Source organism: Emys orbicularis, chromosome 14 (assembly GCF_028017835.1).
Source record: "Emys orbicularis isolate rEmyOrb1 chromosome 14, rEmyOrb1.hap1, whole genome shotgun sequence".
In the NCBI taxonomy this organism is placed as follows: Eukaryota; Metazoa; Chordata; order Testudines; family Emydidae; genus Emys; species Emys orbicularis.
The window spans coordinates 45,677,864-45,694,312 of record NC_088696.1 but is presented as its reverse complement, the minus strand read 5'-3'; the positions used below and the strand labels follow the sequence as shown (position 1 = coordinate 45,694,312).

The 16,449-nt window shown below is 46.4% G+C and overlaps 1 protein-coding gene across 1 annotated transcript in view; it reads left to right on the top strand.

Annotated features, from left to right (window-relative positions):
* The first annotated feature begins 11,936 nt into the window (after positions 1 to 11,936).
* GLG1 (golgi glycoprotein 1) overlaps positions 11,937 to 16,449 on the top strand; it is a 185,937-nt gene continuing 181,424 nt past the window's right edge. Inside the window, exon 1 of the mRNA XM_065416480.1 lies at positions 11,937 to 12,257. Coding sequence (XP_065272552.1) covers positions 11,937 to 12,257 — 321 coding nt within the window. The remainder of the gene's footprint in view (positions 12,258 to 16,449) is intronic.

Below are 16,449 nucleotides of genomic sequence, written 5' to 3'. Positions count from 1 at the left end.
GTGTTCCCCTGAGATACAGAGTGTCACAACCAGCATGGAAAATTTCAGCCTCCGTGGCTAAAGTTGGGCAAACTGGGGAAAAAAGGTCTTGTAATGGGAAGTGTTGGGTGCTCCCAGCCCTACCTATACTACATACACTGACACCTTTATTGACCCCTCTCTGTCTGCTCTTTTGAGACAGATGGATCTTTGGGACATCTTACTGTATTAAGTACTGTATCACTGTGGGCCAGGGACTATATCTAATTCCATGCGGGAGGAGGACTACAGCTCCTCCTGGAACTACGAATAGTGGGGGATGACTAGGCAGATTCACTTAGAGCAGTACCACCACCTGAGGAGGATCGCATATACTAGTTCACCACTGGAATCTCTAGAGACCAATACACAAAGAAAGGACTTTTGGATATACAGCCTGAGTTTAAACTAATTCGGGCCTTCTTTCTGTTCCAGCAAACTGATGGGACCTGCTGTCCGAAGGGCCCCATCCTTTCTGGGAAGGGTTGGAAGGACCCCATAAGACTGATGGGTGACCTCTGGTAAGTATTTAACATGCATATAGGAACTTCTATTGTTTTTATATGTATTCTCCTTGATGCTTTTCGCTTTAAGAATAAATGTGCTTACTTAGAAAGAGCTGTGTTGTAAATTATAACCGGTGGCCATTACATAAGCCATCAGAGAGCAAGTAAAGTGCAGACACAGGCCTGTTTAGGCAGTCTGGCTTGCTGGGGATATCACAGTGTAGGCGGGGAAATGTGCAGCTTGGAAAAACCCTGATCAGGAGAGAAAGAGATGTGGGTCTCTGTCCAAGAGAGGTGATGACTGGAAGCCTAGAGCGGGTGCCCTCAAGGGATTACGAAGGGGGAATACAGGTGCAGTTGCCCTGAATTATTACAATATACACTGACACCTTAACTCCACTCTGTCCATCCTTTCTTTTTTTGGGGGGGGGGGGGAAGATAGAATATCTCCTAGAACTGGAAGGGACCTTGAAAGGTCGAGTCCAGCCCCCTGCCTTCACTAGCAGGACCAAGTACTGATTTTGCCCCAGACCCCTAAGTGGCCCCCTCAAGGATTGAATTTACAACCCTGGGTTTAGCAGGCCAATGCTCAAACCACTGAGCTATCCCTCCCCTTTCTACTTGCCTTGACCAAAAAAATGTGTGGATTCACCTCAACTGAGACAGTTTCATCTATTCTATTGCCTTCTTCCCACTTCCCACTACTGCATAACCATGTGTGACAGGGTTGGGCCAGATGGCTACAGGAGAGTGATAGAAGGCAGATATGTTAGCCTCAGATTAAGCAGGTCCCTTTTCCCTGGGTAAGGTAACAGGGACGGTTCGAGAACAATCAGGAACTTGCTGAAACCAATTAAGACAGGCAGGCTAATCAGGGCACCTGGGTTTAAAAAGGACCTCACTGCAGTCAGTGAGGGGCATGCAAGGAGCTGGGACCAAGAGGTGCACAAGAAGTTGAGAGTGAGTAGGTGTGCTGCTTGGAGGACTGAGAAGTACAGGCATTATCAGACATCAGGAGGAAGGTCCGGTGGTGAGGACAAAGAAGGTGTTGGGAGGAGGCCATGGGGAAGTAGCCCAGGGAGTTGTAGCTGTCACGAAGCTGTTACAGGAGACACTAAAGACAGCTGCAACCCACAGTGCCCTGGGCTGGAACCCGGAGTAGAGGGTGGGCCCGGGTCCCCCCAACTCCCTATTTGAAATGAGAGGAGTTGATCTGGACTGTGGGTCCCACCAGAGGGGAAGGTCTCTGGCCTGTCCCCCGACCCATTAGGTGGGCCAGCAGAGACTGTGGGGGATTGTTCTCCTCCTTTTCCCCAAGCTGGCCAGTGATAAGGTTAGCCGAGTGAACGGCAGGTTTGTGCCACTAACAAAAGGAGCCAAACTGAGGACTGCCGAAAACTTCTGAGGCAAGCAAATCCGCCAGAAAGCGTAGAACCCACCAAGGCAGAGGAGGAAGTTTGTCACACACGGTATTGCTATTGACCCTGACCCCTTCTCTTTTTTCCCATATCCCCATGTATGAAAAACTGCCTATTACCACCAAATTCACAGCATTAACTCTCACATCACTGCCTTGAACCCCCCCTCCGCTTGCATTCTTTTTAAGGCCTTCACCTCGCGGGTATCCGCCTGTCTGGCTTTCTCACATCCCAGCTCAGCAAACTCCAGCATGAGCAGAAAACTGGTGCTCTCCTCCTTACACATAGAAAGAAGCAGGAACGGGTGTTCCCCATTCAGATCAGGAGATAGTTCAGAGTTGCTCTCTGTGTTTCTAAAAGCTGTCATGGACTATACCTTGCAGATCTGGGACCAGGTTCTGGCCCTCAGCTCTTTCCCCTCCTGTGCAGTCCTGATTTAGAGGGGCGCTAAGGCGGGGCTGGAGCAGAAAGAGGCATGTTGGGAAAGTGGCCTGGAAAACTATGGGCAACTATAGGGAAGTTGCTGTAGGTCAGAGCAGCCCTCAGAGTGTCTTTCTTGTATCAGTGGCCATTCTAATCTCAGGGCAGCCCAGAATCCAGGAGGCACAAAGGTGATTTAAAAGCACCATTTCCCTGCCAAATTGGGTCATCTTTTCTAGAATCTGGCCCCTTGTTTCCCTCCTGTTCTGCTCTAGCAGTGGCCTCTTCACACAGTGTCAAGGGATAGCTCAGTAGTTTGAGCATTGGCCTGCTAAACCCGGGGTCGTGAGCTCAATCCTTGAGGGAGCCACTTAGGGATCTGGGGCAAAAATCTTTCTGGGGCTTGGTCCTGCTTTGAGCAGGGGGTTGGACTAGATGACCTCCTGAGGTCCCTTCCAACCCTAATATTCTATGCATTCTATGAAGGTAGGAAAAGAAGGATGCCATCTGGAAACCACTTCCCCTTTCTCTCCCTGCCTCATCCATTTGCTCTCATTCTAAGTCTTCCCTCAAACCATCTTTTCTCCTTTAATGTCTCTCTTACCATTTACTAATACACATTATTTAGCTCTGTAATTGTATTATTTATTATCCGTAGAAAGCTTTTCGGGATACAATTTGCATTAAAGATGCTACACACAATAAAATGTTACTGTTTAATGACTCTATGAAAACATCTGTACCTGGGAACCTGTAAATTCTATGCAATGTGGCTGGCTCAGGACTATCCTTCAGAGAGAAAAAAGCCAGCCCACATACTTGATTTGGTTTCTTTTTGTATTTTTACACACTTAGTATCCAGAGATGGAACTAAGATGCACCATCATAAACATGTGTTTCATATGAGTGTATTCTGTGGAGTAAAACTAAGGGAATACAAATGCAGCAGAACGTCAGAGTTATGAGCTGACCAGTCAACCACACATCTCATTTGGAACCGGAAGTACGCAATCAGGCAGCAGCAAAAACCAGGGGCTGGAGGGAAGAAAGCCAAAACAGTGATGTGCTAAATGTAAACTACTTTAAAAAAAAAAAAAAAAAAAGAGAGAGAGCTTAAAAAAATAAAAGATTTGACAAGGTAAGGAAACTGTTTCTGTGTTTGTTTCATTTAAACTAAGATGGTTAAAAGCAGCATTTTTCTTCTACATTGTGAAGTTTCAAATAAGTCAGCGTTCAGTTGTAAAATTTTGAAAGAACAACTATAATGTTTTGTTCAGAGTTGTGAACATTTGAGTTACGAACAGCCTCCATTCCCGAGGTGTTTGTAAGGTTCTACTGTACATTAACAGGCATCGGTGTTTTATGCAGCAGATACAACAGGGCTAGTGTCAAGATGACAAGGATGACCAGTAAGTAGGGAGCTAGTTACCAGGTCAAATAAGCTGTAAGAAAAGGGCATAATACTGAGAAATATATAATTAAGTGATAAAGAACTAGTTGGCTGGATGGTATCAGTCCAGTAAGGACAGGAGGAAAAGCTCTGGCTACTAACACATTGTCAGTCCTTAGTGAGCTGATAAAGGACCATTGATAGGGACCTTACCCACCATTTGTTACCACCAAAGCAGCAGCATCACATTGCACCAAGAAAGCCTGGTAGCTGTCATAGCAGGTGTTGGGGAGAAGGCCAGGCTGGAGTCCCTTCCCCCCCCCCCACCCCTCTGGACACAACACATGGCCCCATCAGTCCATCCCCTACTCTGGGAGCACCATATGGGGTGGGAGATCCTGCCAGGATGAGCTGTGCCAGACCAGAGTCCTCCAACCATTTCCTGGTCCCAGCAGCCCATCCCTTCCACGGAATAAACAGCCTTCTGTGGCTGCCAAGTCAAGCAGTCAAAAAGTTACAAAATGCCAGCTGTTGGATTGCCCGGGCAACCTTAATTGAGCCCCCCTTGTGCATATGCATGTACTTCAAGTACATTATCACATTCTGTTTTTTTCTGCACAATCCCTGCCTGATTCCCCAGGAGTTATGCACAAGGAGGCAGAATTAAAGATGTGCAGGTCAACTGTAACTCTAACTTTCCCTAACTTTCTAGTGCTTGACTTTGCAACTTAAAAAAATGTTCTTTTAAGGTAGTTTTTGGTATGTAATTTAAATGTAGCACGAGAACATCTGCAGTTACATTTGATGGGAGAAAACAAAAATCAAAGGGCTATAAAACCTCCTGGTTCAGAGCATGAGACAGCCACTAATTGATAGGGGTTAGGAAGACACATTCCCCCTAAGGACAGGTTATACCATAATTGCCCACTGCAGATTTGCTTACATCTTCCTCTGGCGCTGGCCACTGTCAGAGTTTGGATACTGGAGACTCTATTTCCACATTGTTTTGCCCACAGCAGGAATGACAAACTTGATGGATTTTAGGGGGCCTTGGCTAATAAAATGAGGTGAGGGAAGTGCCAACTGAGAACTAATTAACCAAACATGCTGTGGCAGATCCACTGAGTCTGAGGGGAGGCCTCTGAACTGCCTCCCTTTCCCAACCTGAGGCTCTGACCTCTGGGTCAGTGTGAGACAGCACAGAGATACTAGAGCCCAGGGCGGTTTGCTCTCAAAGCCATCCCTGGTTTTAGAGAATCAGGGAGATACTGAGTTCTGGAAAGACCAAGAAAAGAAAAAGTAGCTCAATAAGAAAGCAAGAAAATGAGCCATGATCCAAATCAGGTAGAATAAAATGTGAAAGATTAGCTGATCAGGTCAGTCAGGATGGACTGAAACATTTAGCTACCACAACCCTCTTTTGTAGGGAGAGCAAGGACCAAATTCAGCCTTGGAGTAAGTGGGAACAATTCCCACAGATATCAGTTACTCCTACTTATAGCAGGGCTTTATTTGGCCCTTTGTCATAAGACTGCAAACTCCTCAGTGCAAGTGTTGTCTTTGTTTTATTGTTCAGGGCCAAGCTCACTAATGCTGATGATAAATAAATAATATGGTAACAATTTCCTATTTCCATCTGCCGGCAAGAGTCTGTAATAACCACTGGGAGGGCAGGTATATTAGGGAAACTGGAGAATTAGCATTGTTGATGAAATTGTAATGCCAAAGTTCTATCAATTTCCCAGCCATATCTCTATGGGACAAAAGCTGCTTTCACAGGACACAATATTCTGGGATTTGTTCTTTTGTACAGATGAGAAATGAAACATTAAATCCATTGTGCCTTGTGTTATGAGACTTGTGTGAAATACTTGGCTCTGCTAGGATTTGTATACAGTACAAAAATCTGGCATGCTGTCATGGTCCCATACCAGACATGGACTGGCTACAGAGCTTGCTTCTTAGTGAGATACACACCAGATATTCATCATAAGATCCCATAATGTTCTGCCAGGTATGGCTGTTGTGAGCTTAAAGAAGGAATTTTACACACAGCACCACCTAATAGCTGAACAGTATAACACAGTTTAGCATTCCATTAAATCTCCCCCTTGAAGTTCTACATTCCTACCATTTACACTATCTTTGAAATTCAGTAAGTATCAGTCTGTTCAGCGTCTGTGAATCCTTCTGGTTGTCTAAATACACAACTTGGTCATCTGACTGTCCATTAGTTGCAATGACTGGCTGTGGTCAGTCCAGGATCCTTAGTGGGGTTGATTTGTAACTCAGGAGAGCAAAGAATGCAGTTTCCTGCTGTAGAATTTACTTGGCTGTCTGTACAGCTCTCTCAGCCTCTCCATTCACTTGTGGGTAATGTGAGTGGTGGGTAATGTTGCTACATGATCAAAATCATATTTTGTTTTGAATTACTTAAATTCTGCTGCAGTGAAATGTGGTCCCTTGTCCGTCACTAGTTGTTCAGGAATATCAAAGTGCACTTCAGTTTCTCAATAACACTGCAACGTGTTATGTCTTTCAAGTACATGATTTCTATATACCGGAAAAATAGTCCACTACAACCAAGTCCTCTGATGATGTCCTCTGAATTTGCATCAATCTGCAGCTAATCTCTTCTCAGGTCCCTCTGATAGAGGTGTTTGTACATTGTACGATTCAACATTGTCTCTTAAGTTGATTTGTACTGGGTCATCTTTCAAAACTCCAGTTCATCAAATCCTCTGTCAAGTTCTTCCACCTTTTCATTAAACCCATCATGACTGCCATGCTGTAAGTGAGAAGGGTGTTGGTCTTTGATCTTTTGCATGTACTCTGAATGCAAAGCTTTTGTCTTCATAAGCTCTTTCTGTGGTGAAGTGGCCTATGCAATTCAGAATACCACCAGGGCTAGTCAAAGCTTTGTCAGGTGTTTTCAGCTCTGAAAGGGGTTGAAGGTGATTGGAAGACCCTTCTGAAATGACTGTGATGTCAGTTTTAAAGTCAATAGTATTGCCATGAATATTCAGTTTCACTCTTCAGGTAGGCTCTAGGTCATCACAAGTGATAGATCCCAGTAAGAATAATTCTTGATTGACTGTCTGTAATGAGTCAACTCCCTGATTGCTTTGCTGCATATTGTCAATATTTTCTGCATTTATTACACCATGCATCTCTGTCTGGACAGGCATCTCTTGGAATATGACTTTTTCCATATCTTGAGCATGCAGGCTGGAATTTGTCTGTCTGGCCCTGGGAATTCTCTCTCCTTGCCACATAGGTTTTATGATAATTCATTTTAACAGTCAAGTATCTTTATAGCTTCTAAGCTAGTTTCAGGTTTTTCAGGTTTCCCCCTACCTTTTGGTCTGTTGTTTGACTAGTTCAAACTGCTTTGCTTTCTGTATAGCTATGGCTAGGATTAAGTCTGTCTTCAATTGTAGCTGCTATGAAAGATTTTTATCTGTTAACCCAATAACCATCCTGTCTCTGACACTGTCATGTTTTTTGCATTCCCAAAATCAGTTTTCAGCCAATGTATGCAGAGCTCTTATAAAACATTAAACATTTTTCCTTGGTCACGTGAAAATGTGCTCTTTCATAAACCACATTTCTCTGAGGTATAAAGTATGCATCAAACACAGCTAGAACCCTTTCATGGTCATCTTTGTGTCATCAGTAAAGTCAAAGGATTTAAAGAGATGCTCTGCATGCTTCCTCATAGCAAACCTTAAAGATAATACCTATATATTTCCAGGGTTTTTTTGTAGAACTTATTTGTATTCACAAATCTTGCAAAATACTGGGTCCAGTCTATCCATTTGTCAAAGCTGAAGTTCTCTGGGCATGCTGATGAGATCCTGCAAACTTTGTTGCTTTGTTCCTTCTTTTTGCAACCTTTGTTGCTGTTTTCCTTCTGTTTCTGTTCTTCTCTGGTTGTAGCTTACTTCTGACTCCATGTCACGTTCCTGTACCAGATATGGGCTGACTACAAGCTTGCTTCTGAGTGATAGGGCTTGTCTACATTACCCACTGGATCAATGGGCAGCGATCGATCCAGCGGGAGTCAATTTATTGTATCTAGTCTAGACACGATAAATCGACTACCGAGCGCTCTCCTGTCGACTCCAGTACTCCACTTGGGCAAAAGGCGCAGGCAGAGTCGACAGGAGAGCGTCAGCCATCGACTTACTGCAGTGAAGACACCGCGATAAGTAGATCTAAGTACGTCGACTTCAGCTACATTATTCACGTAGCTGAAGTTGCGTTACTTAAATCAATTTCTCCTCCCTCCCCCCCCCCCCCCCCCAGTGTAGACCAGGCCACAGACACAACAGATGCGTTCATCATAAGGTCCTTAATGTACTGCCAGGTATGGCTGAAGTAAGCTCAAATAAGATATTTTACAGACAATGCCACTGTGACCAGAATCCCAGGGGAGCCATACTGAGGTTACTCAATTAGGGTAAACTACAAAGAATGGAGCAGACAGTCCCCAAATCTGGTGAATATTCCAATACTCAGATCTACCAAGCAAGCACAAAATAGCTTCTATAATACCTTACTGGTTACCCTGCTTTAACTAACACAGTTCCCTTAAAGCAACCCAGCCTTAGGCCTCATCCCAGACACCCAAGTCAAATATGATGAGGATTACTGAAAATCTTCTTTATCATATAAGAGTTCTACCAATCCCAAAGGATCGGACACATTGCCTCCCAGGTTAATGAATATTTCAGATCTTACCCAAATACACACTTACAGTCAATTCTTATTAACTAAACTAAAATTTCTTAAAGAAGAGAGTGAGTATTGGTTAAAAGATCACTATACATACAGACATGAGTACAGTTCTGAGATCAGATTCATAGTGGAGATGGTGAGCTTTGTAGTTGCAAAGAGTTCTTTTAAAATTAGTCCATAGGTTATAGTCCAATGTTCATATTCAGGGTGATCCAGATGGGACTGCAGATCTCAGTCTTACGACTCAACCTTCCCCTGCATCAAGCAGATCTGAGATAAATGGATCAGGACATCTTTATACAGTCCCAGGCCTTCTTTTGACAGCTTGGAGACCTTAGGCAAACAATAGGCAATCATGGAGACTTTGAAGTAGACCTATTTCCTAAGCATCACCGGTAATTTACTACAGGGATTAACATAAAGCAATTGCCTGTTTTCCACCATTCACAGGTGATTTGCTATAAATTTCAAAGAGAGATGAATACAGTGATATCGCTATTTTTACAGTTCATTTAAATGTTAGGATCTCCTTTTGATCTCTGAATTAACAGAATACAACATAGATAGGAACTGTTTGATTACATTGTTAACCTCTAACAATATATATGTGTGTGTGTGTGTGTGTGTGTGTGTGTAAACACACAAAAACACAAACATTATCTACCAATATGTCCTTAAAGGTTGAATTTGAGTCATTTAGCCAGGGAGCTGCTTAACCCTTTCTGGCTATGTGTCACAGCCACATAGTGACTGAATAGTATAATACAGTTTAGCATTACACTAACCACCAGATTGTCCTCTAAACACATCTTTAACATCATACATTCACAAATGCTCCCCACAGTAAACAGATGATGACACTATTTGGATTAACTACCTTTTGAGCATGGCTAGCATCTGTCCTGGGTCAGTCTCCACCAGTTCAGTGTGACTGTGGACAGATCACTGATGTAATAGCTGCAATAGTCCACACAATCCTTATGCATCGGATGAAGTAGGCTGTAGCCTACAAAAGCTTATGCTCAAATAAATTTATTAGTCGTTCTTTTTACAATCCTTATAGTGCCTTCCCACAGCATAGTGGTCACCTGGCCTGTCTGGTCTACTTTTTGCACTCCACTGCCCTGGAGCCAAGTTTGCAGTTAATTTGATGACTTCTTCCAATGACTTCTTCCAATCTTATGGAGAGAGCTCATGTCCACTCAACAAGAGGATGCTTACCAGTAAGAGCAGCAGAAAACTGAAAAGGCAGCAGGAAATCTGTGCACAGAAAATGGGAACTTTCGCAAAGGCTGATCTAAGACTGTGGAACTAACTCCTGAAGAAAATAGAAGCTGGCACAGACCTCACACCTTTCTGATCCTAGTGGATGCTTCTTTGACCTTGCCTTCTCAATTAACAACACACAGCACATCAGTTAAGAAATAGAAAATTAAGAGATCATAAAACAAAATCCCATGACACACTCTCTCTCTGTGGGGAGGAATTAATAGAAACCCCGCTTAATATTTGACAGATGTTAATTTGGCTTAATTTAATTCTAGAAGATACTAAGCACAGTGATGAACAGCATATAAGAATCTCAACAGAAATGGGTAACCCAGAATAACAGATGTCACTGTCATTTAGTGGGAATGGAGCTCCCCTTTGCCTGCTCTTGAGAAATCTGTTTTTTTTAAATTCCGGTGTCATGTACTCAGGGGTGAAAGTAACAGAGGACACTTACCCGTATGGGGGGCGGAGACACTCTGGCCCCCCAGAAGGGGTGGGGCCTCAGGCAGAAGGGGCGGGGCTGGGGTCAGCATTAAAGTGCTGCCGTCGCCGACGGGGGGAAGGGGCAGCGACATTAGGGTTGCTACCCCTTCTCTCCTCCCCCCCCCCCCCCCCGTCGGCAGCCCTGCCAGTACGGACCCTACCAGCAGGACTGCCGACAGGGGAGGCAAAAGGGGCAGGGACATTAAAGCAGCAGCACTTTAATGTGGGCTGGCTATGGGCCAGTGCGGGTTCTTACCAGTACGCAGTACCGGCCCATACCGGCTCACTTTCACCCCTGCATGTACTTTGCTTGGCTGCCCTGTGTACACATCCAGGAACCTATGATGATCCACTATGGCCTGCATTACCATTGTACCCCTTTCAGGCAATACCCCTGGGTTTATTGGTGGAAGGAGGGCAGAGCACAGGCTTATGTGGTCCATCAGTGTCTCCTTCAGTTTGGAAACTCCAACTGTTCAAGTTCCTCTGGATCTTTGGCACATAAGAAAACTTGAATGCATACCCCAGCTGCCCATGAGGCACTGTCCAGCAAATCTCCATGACAAGAGCCTCCCAACCTCAGCTGGAGTGAACTGACTGTTAACTATACCCAAAGCAAGCCAAACCCTGATTGGTGAGGGGAGTTCTCACCCTCATGGTTTGGTGCTGCAATGGCAGGGCAAATTTATTACAAAGAAGGAGAAAAGTCTCCTTCCTCATCCTGAGGAAGCTTGGCGACATGAAATAATGAGGGCTAAGGTGGCAGGGTGAATGAAGGGGCCTGGAGTAATGTGGTTTCTGGGGAGCAGGCAGGGAAGGGGATGGACCCTGGAGCATGGGATATTAATGGCCTGGAGCAGAAGGGAAACTGGGGGTCCTGGATCTTTGGGGAAGGAAAGGGGCAGGAAGAAGTGGAGGTCCTGGGGCCCAGAGCATGGAAGAATGGGAGAGCTGGAGCACTTGAGACTGGGAAATAGGACTCTTGGAGCATGGCTGGGGGTTACAGGGCTGGGAAAGTCAGGAGCACTGGAGAGATTCAGGAGCCTAGGGAGGCTGAGGCCCCTGGAGCACTAGGGTGGGGGCTAGGAAGGCGGGGGGGGGGTCCAGGGCGGTAGGGGGGGGTTGTTGGGAAGACCGGGGGTTCAGGGACAGTGCGGGGGGGCAAGCTGGGGGTTGCTGGGTCGGCCAGGGGGCCTAGGGCACGGGGGGAGGAAGGCTGGGCACTGGAGAGGGGGGATCAGAGTTGCTGGGACGGCCAGCGGCCCCAAGACACGGGAGGGGGTCGGGGCCCGGGGGTGGGAGTTGGGCACTGGAGGGGGGTAAGGCCGGGGGCACTGGGGGTCCCAGAACAGCAGGAGCCTGGGGCCGGGCGGCTGAACCAGGCGGTCTCGGAGCTACAGCGGTAGGAGGCGGAGCTCAGTCAGGCCCTGGGGCGTCGCTAGGGCCCTGAGGGGGCTGGAGATCCAGCCATGGTCACCCGGGGGAGGGGCATGCGCAGGCGCGGCGCGCGGATCCTGACAAGGCCTGGCCGCTCACGTCAGGAAAAGGGGCGTGTCTCTGTGCTGGGGGCGGGTCTGTCCAGTGCCCTGGCGGCGGCGTCATGCCGTAGCGGCGCGCTGATTTGCATACGCGCTGCGTGCGGGGGGGGAGGGTCGGGCGGCAAGCAGGCTGGAGGGTGTCGGATCCAAGATGGCGCCGTGCGGACGTGTCCGGAGCCACTGGCCGGGCCCGCTGGCGCTGCTGCTCCTCTCGCTCTCGCTCTCGGCCGCGGAGCCGGCGGCAGGGGGGCCCGGGCTGGGGGCGGCTGGCCAGGGCGCCCAGCAGCAGGTCCCGGCGGGTGGGCCGGGCCCCGGGGGGCGGGGGCCCCGCGGCGGCGGCGGCGGCGTTTCCAGCGGCGGGTGGAAGCTGGCGGACGAGCCCGCCTGCCGCGAGGACGTGACTCGGGTTTGCCCCAAGCACAGCTGGGCCAACAACTTGGCCGTGCTGGAGTGTCTGCAGGACGTGAGAGAGGTGGGCGCGGGCCGCGGCGCTGAGGGGGGCCGGCGGGAGGGACCTGGGGAGAGGCACGGGCAGGGGGAAGGCGAGCGGGGAGTCGAGGGAGAGGGCGCCGGAGCTCGGGGAGTTGCTGTAGCCCAGCAGAGCTGCCTGGCGAGTTGGCAGCAGGTGAGGGCTCCTGGGAGTGGGAGGGGGCAGGCGGGGAGAGGGACGTAGGCATGTTTTGCCCGCGATGTGCGTTGGAGGGTGCAGCATGCGGGGTGTCCGGGGGCACGAAGAAAGCGAGAACAGTGGGGCGCCTGCAGGCCAGGTGGAGGGAGCGCGTCGCGGAGGGCGGGCCGTGCCTCTGCGCCTGCTGGGGTGAGAGCACTGGTGGTGGCCCTGCTGGCGGGGAGGGGAATGTGGTTCCTGGAGGGTTGCACCCTCCCTTCTGATTTAAAGCTGAGGCCCTGAAGTCACCACAATTACCTCTTTGGTGTTTAAATTGCAAATGCTGCTGAATGATGACAGCGTGTAGGGCAGTGGTTCTCAGCCATGGATACATGTACCCTTGGGGGTACACAGGTCTTCCAGGGGTACATCAACTTATGTAGATATTTTCCTGGTTTTACAACAGGCTACATAAAAAGCACTAGCAAAGTCAGTACAAACTAAAATGTCATACATACAATGACTTGTTTATGCTGCTTTTATATACTATTCACTGAAATGTAAGTACAATAAAATATATTTCAATAGATTTGAAATGGCATAAATGAGAAAGTAGGCACTTTTTCAGTAGTAGCGTGCTGTGACACTTGTATTTTTATGTCTGATTTTGTAAGCAAGTAGTTTTTAAGTGAGGTATAACTTGGGGGTACACAAGACAAATCAGACTCCTGAAAAGGGGTACAGTTGTCTGGAAAGGTTGAGAGCCATTGGTGAAGGGCAGTACAGTTGTATGTATTGTTTTGTGTAGTGATAGCTGGACTCAATCCCCCTTTGTCAGTTAACTTAATTCTGTACTTGACCTCTGAAGCTTTTATCTTTGATAGCTTGATGGTAAATATTACACTGTGTATTGCAGATGACACTAAACTGGGAGGAATGGTAGATAGGATACAGAGGGACCTAGACAAGTTAGAGGATTGGGCCAAAAGAAATATGATGAGGTTCAACAAGGACAAGTGCAGAGTCCTGCACTTAGGACGGAAGAATCCCATGCACTAGGCAGCAGTTCTGCAGAAAAGGACCTAGGGGTTATAGTGGACGAGAAGCTAGATATGAGTCAACAGTGTGCCCTTGTTGCCAAGAAGGCTAACGGATTTTGGGCTGTATAAGTAGGGGCATTGCCAACAGATTGAGGGACGTGATCATTCCCCTCTATTCGACATTGGTGAGGCCTCACCTGGAGTACTGTGTCCAGTTTTGGGCCCCACACTACAAGAAGGATGTGGAAAAATTGGAGAGAGTCCAGCAGAGGGCAACAAAAATGATTAGGGGGCTGGAGCACATGACTTATGAGGAGAGGCTGAAGGAACTGGGATTGTTTAGTCTGCAGAAAAGAAGAATGAGGGGGGATTTGATAGCTGCTTTCAACTACCTGAAAGGGGGTTCCAAAGAGGATGGATCTAGACTGTTCTCAGTGGTAGCAGATGACAGAACAAGGAGTAATGGTCTCAAGTTGCAGTGTGGGAGGTTTAGGTTGGATATTAGGAAAAACTTTTTCACTAGGAGGGTGGTGAAGCACTGGAATGGGTTACCTAGGGAGGTGGTGGAATCTCCTTCCTTAGAGGTTTTTAAGGTCAGGCTTGGCAAAGCCCTGGCTGGGCTGATTTAGTTGGGGATTGGTCCTGCTTTGAGCAGGGGGTTGGACTAGATGACCTCCTGAGGTCCCTTCCGACCCTGATATTCTATTCATAATTGTGCTGCCCATAACACAAATGGGGTTGCTGGTGTTTTGATAGTTTTAGGCAACATCCAGAGTATGGCCATATTTTTCTTGGTCACAGAATTCTGGATTGATGCCTTTATTAAGCTAAGGGTATGTCTACACTACCCGCTGGATCGGTGGGTAGCGATCGATCCAGCGGGGGGTTGATTTATCGCGTCTAGTCTAGATGCGATAAATCGATCCCCGAGCGCTCTCCCATCGACTCCTGTACTCCACCGCCTTGAGAGGCGCAGCTGGAGTTGACAGGGGAGCGGCAGCAGTCGACTCACCGCAGTGGTCTGAGTATGTTGACTTCAGCTATGTTATTCACGTAGCTGAAGTTGTGTAACTTAGATCGATTTCCCCCCCCCCCCCCCCCCCAGCCCTGTGTAGACCAGGCCTAAGTCACGTCAAGTTATCATTCGTTCAGTTTGGTCCTTATTTACTAGTATAGTTACTAGGATTGGGGAAGGATTAGGTGTGTGTTAAATGTATTTGAACTGCTGTCTAGTAAATGTAATTGAAAAAAGGGGTACCCCATATTATTAGATTGTCTCATGTCCTCTTTCAGGTCTTTAGCCTATGGGCTGGGAAGGAATCCCTTTCCTCTACCCAATGTACAGCAGTAATTAGTTAGGTGCATTATAGTGGTTCTCTTTTCTTTGAAACACAGGGTATTAGACTGCTGTTTGGAGACAAGGTACTGGAATTGAGGGATCTGTTTTCTGACTCATATGTCAGTTCCTGTTGAATGTGCATCATACTGTATTTTTCATCTGTACACGTTAGGTCTGTTTCACTAGATTAAATTAATGGCCAGTAAATTTAGAATGGGAAGAAGTAATTCCTTCTATGTGCAGTCAGACATGGCTATTGAGATTGGGATTAAATACTGTAGCTGAATTTAATTTTTATTAGAAGCTTTCTATGGTAAGAGAAGGGCAGTCATTTCTCCTGCTTCTTGATATACAGTACTGCACAACTGGCCTGGTTTTGCTTTCCTCTGAAGCACCAGGTAACATCTACTTCAGGAAGGAGGATACCAGATGAACCTACAGTCTCTTCAGAAGAGCGGCTCGTCCATTTGTTTCATTTTTTTCCTACTTGTTTCAAACAGCTGGGTTTTTAACATTGAAATAATTTGATTTCCTCCCTTTCTTAAGTTGTTTTTATATGTTGTTGTAATATGTTTTTGATGGATGGTAAACTGAGCATAGGAATCAAAGCTTGGCCTGGGATTCTGATAACCCTATCGGTGGGGCCCTTTCTTTTGTTGACTTGTGATTTTTACTGCTGTAGTAAAACAACTTAGTGAACATATGTGGTTATTTTACATCTGCCTCTTATTTTTCTAGAAGTGCTCACATAAATGGGGTACACATGTAGCTGCAGTACTAATAAGAAGTCTGGAAGAGCAATCGAAAGCTATATGCTCAAAGCATATGGCAGCAAAATCCAGCTGTGTGATAGATTCCTGTTTGATTGAGAGAAGGGTCTGGTTGCATTGAGTTCGCAATTTAACAAAAAGCTTTTTGTCTTCTGTAATTGACAGTGACCCACGTTGTGAAACAAGGTTATTTAAACGAACTCAAAAAAATAAGACAAAAGCACCATATCACCTGTGGGAAAACACTTTTCACGAAGCGATCACTCCATATCTGACCTCTCATCCTCAGAGGAAACCTGCACAACTCCTTCAAATGATGACCCTAGGATCTTAAATTAATAATTTTTCTAGAAACTAGAAATCATGGATTTAATAAACACCGGATTTATGGTTTATTACAACAATCTGTAACCCATTCACTCCCCTTTTTTGTTCTGTGACTGCAGAGGTGTTACCTGGCCACTTCACCTTGAATTGTCTCTTACAGTATGCGTTTACTACTTATGCTAAACTATCTGTTCCATCTTCGGTTTAGCTGTGACATTCTGATTACCTTTCCCGGACCTGAAGAAGAGCTCTGTGTAGCTCAAAAAGTGCATCTTTTTCACCAACAGAAGTTGGTCCAATAAAAGATATTACCTCAGCCACCTTGTCTTGCTAATTATAGGGGGTATCATGCACCATGGCATTTCTTCAAATTTGCCTAATGAGTTGTAATGTATCTGTATGCTCTGCATTTTTACATGCAGTGTGTTTAGCCATATTCTGCATTCTTTTTGTTTTTTAAAAAGAACAGGAGTACTTGTGGCACCTTAGAGACTAACAAATTTATTTCAGCATAAGCTTTCGTGGGCTACAGCTCACTTCTTCAGATGCATAGAGTGAAACACACAGACAGAAGATATTTA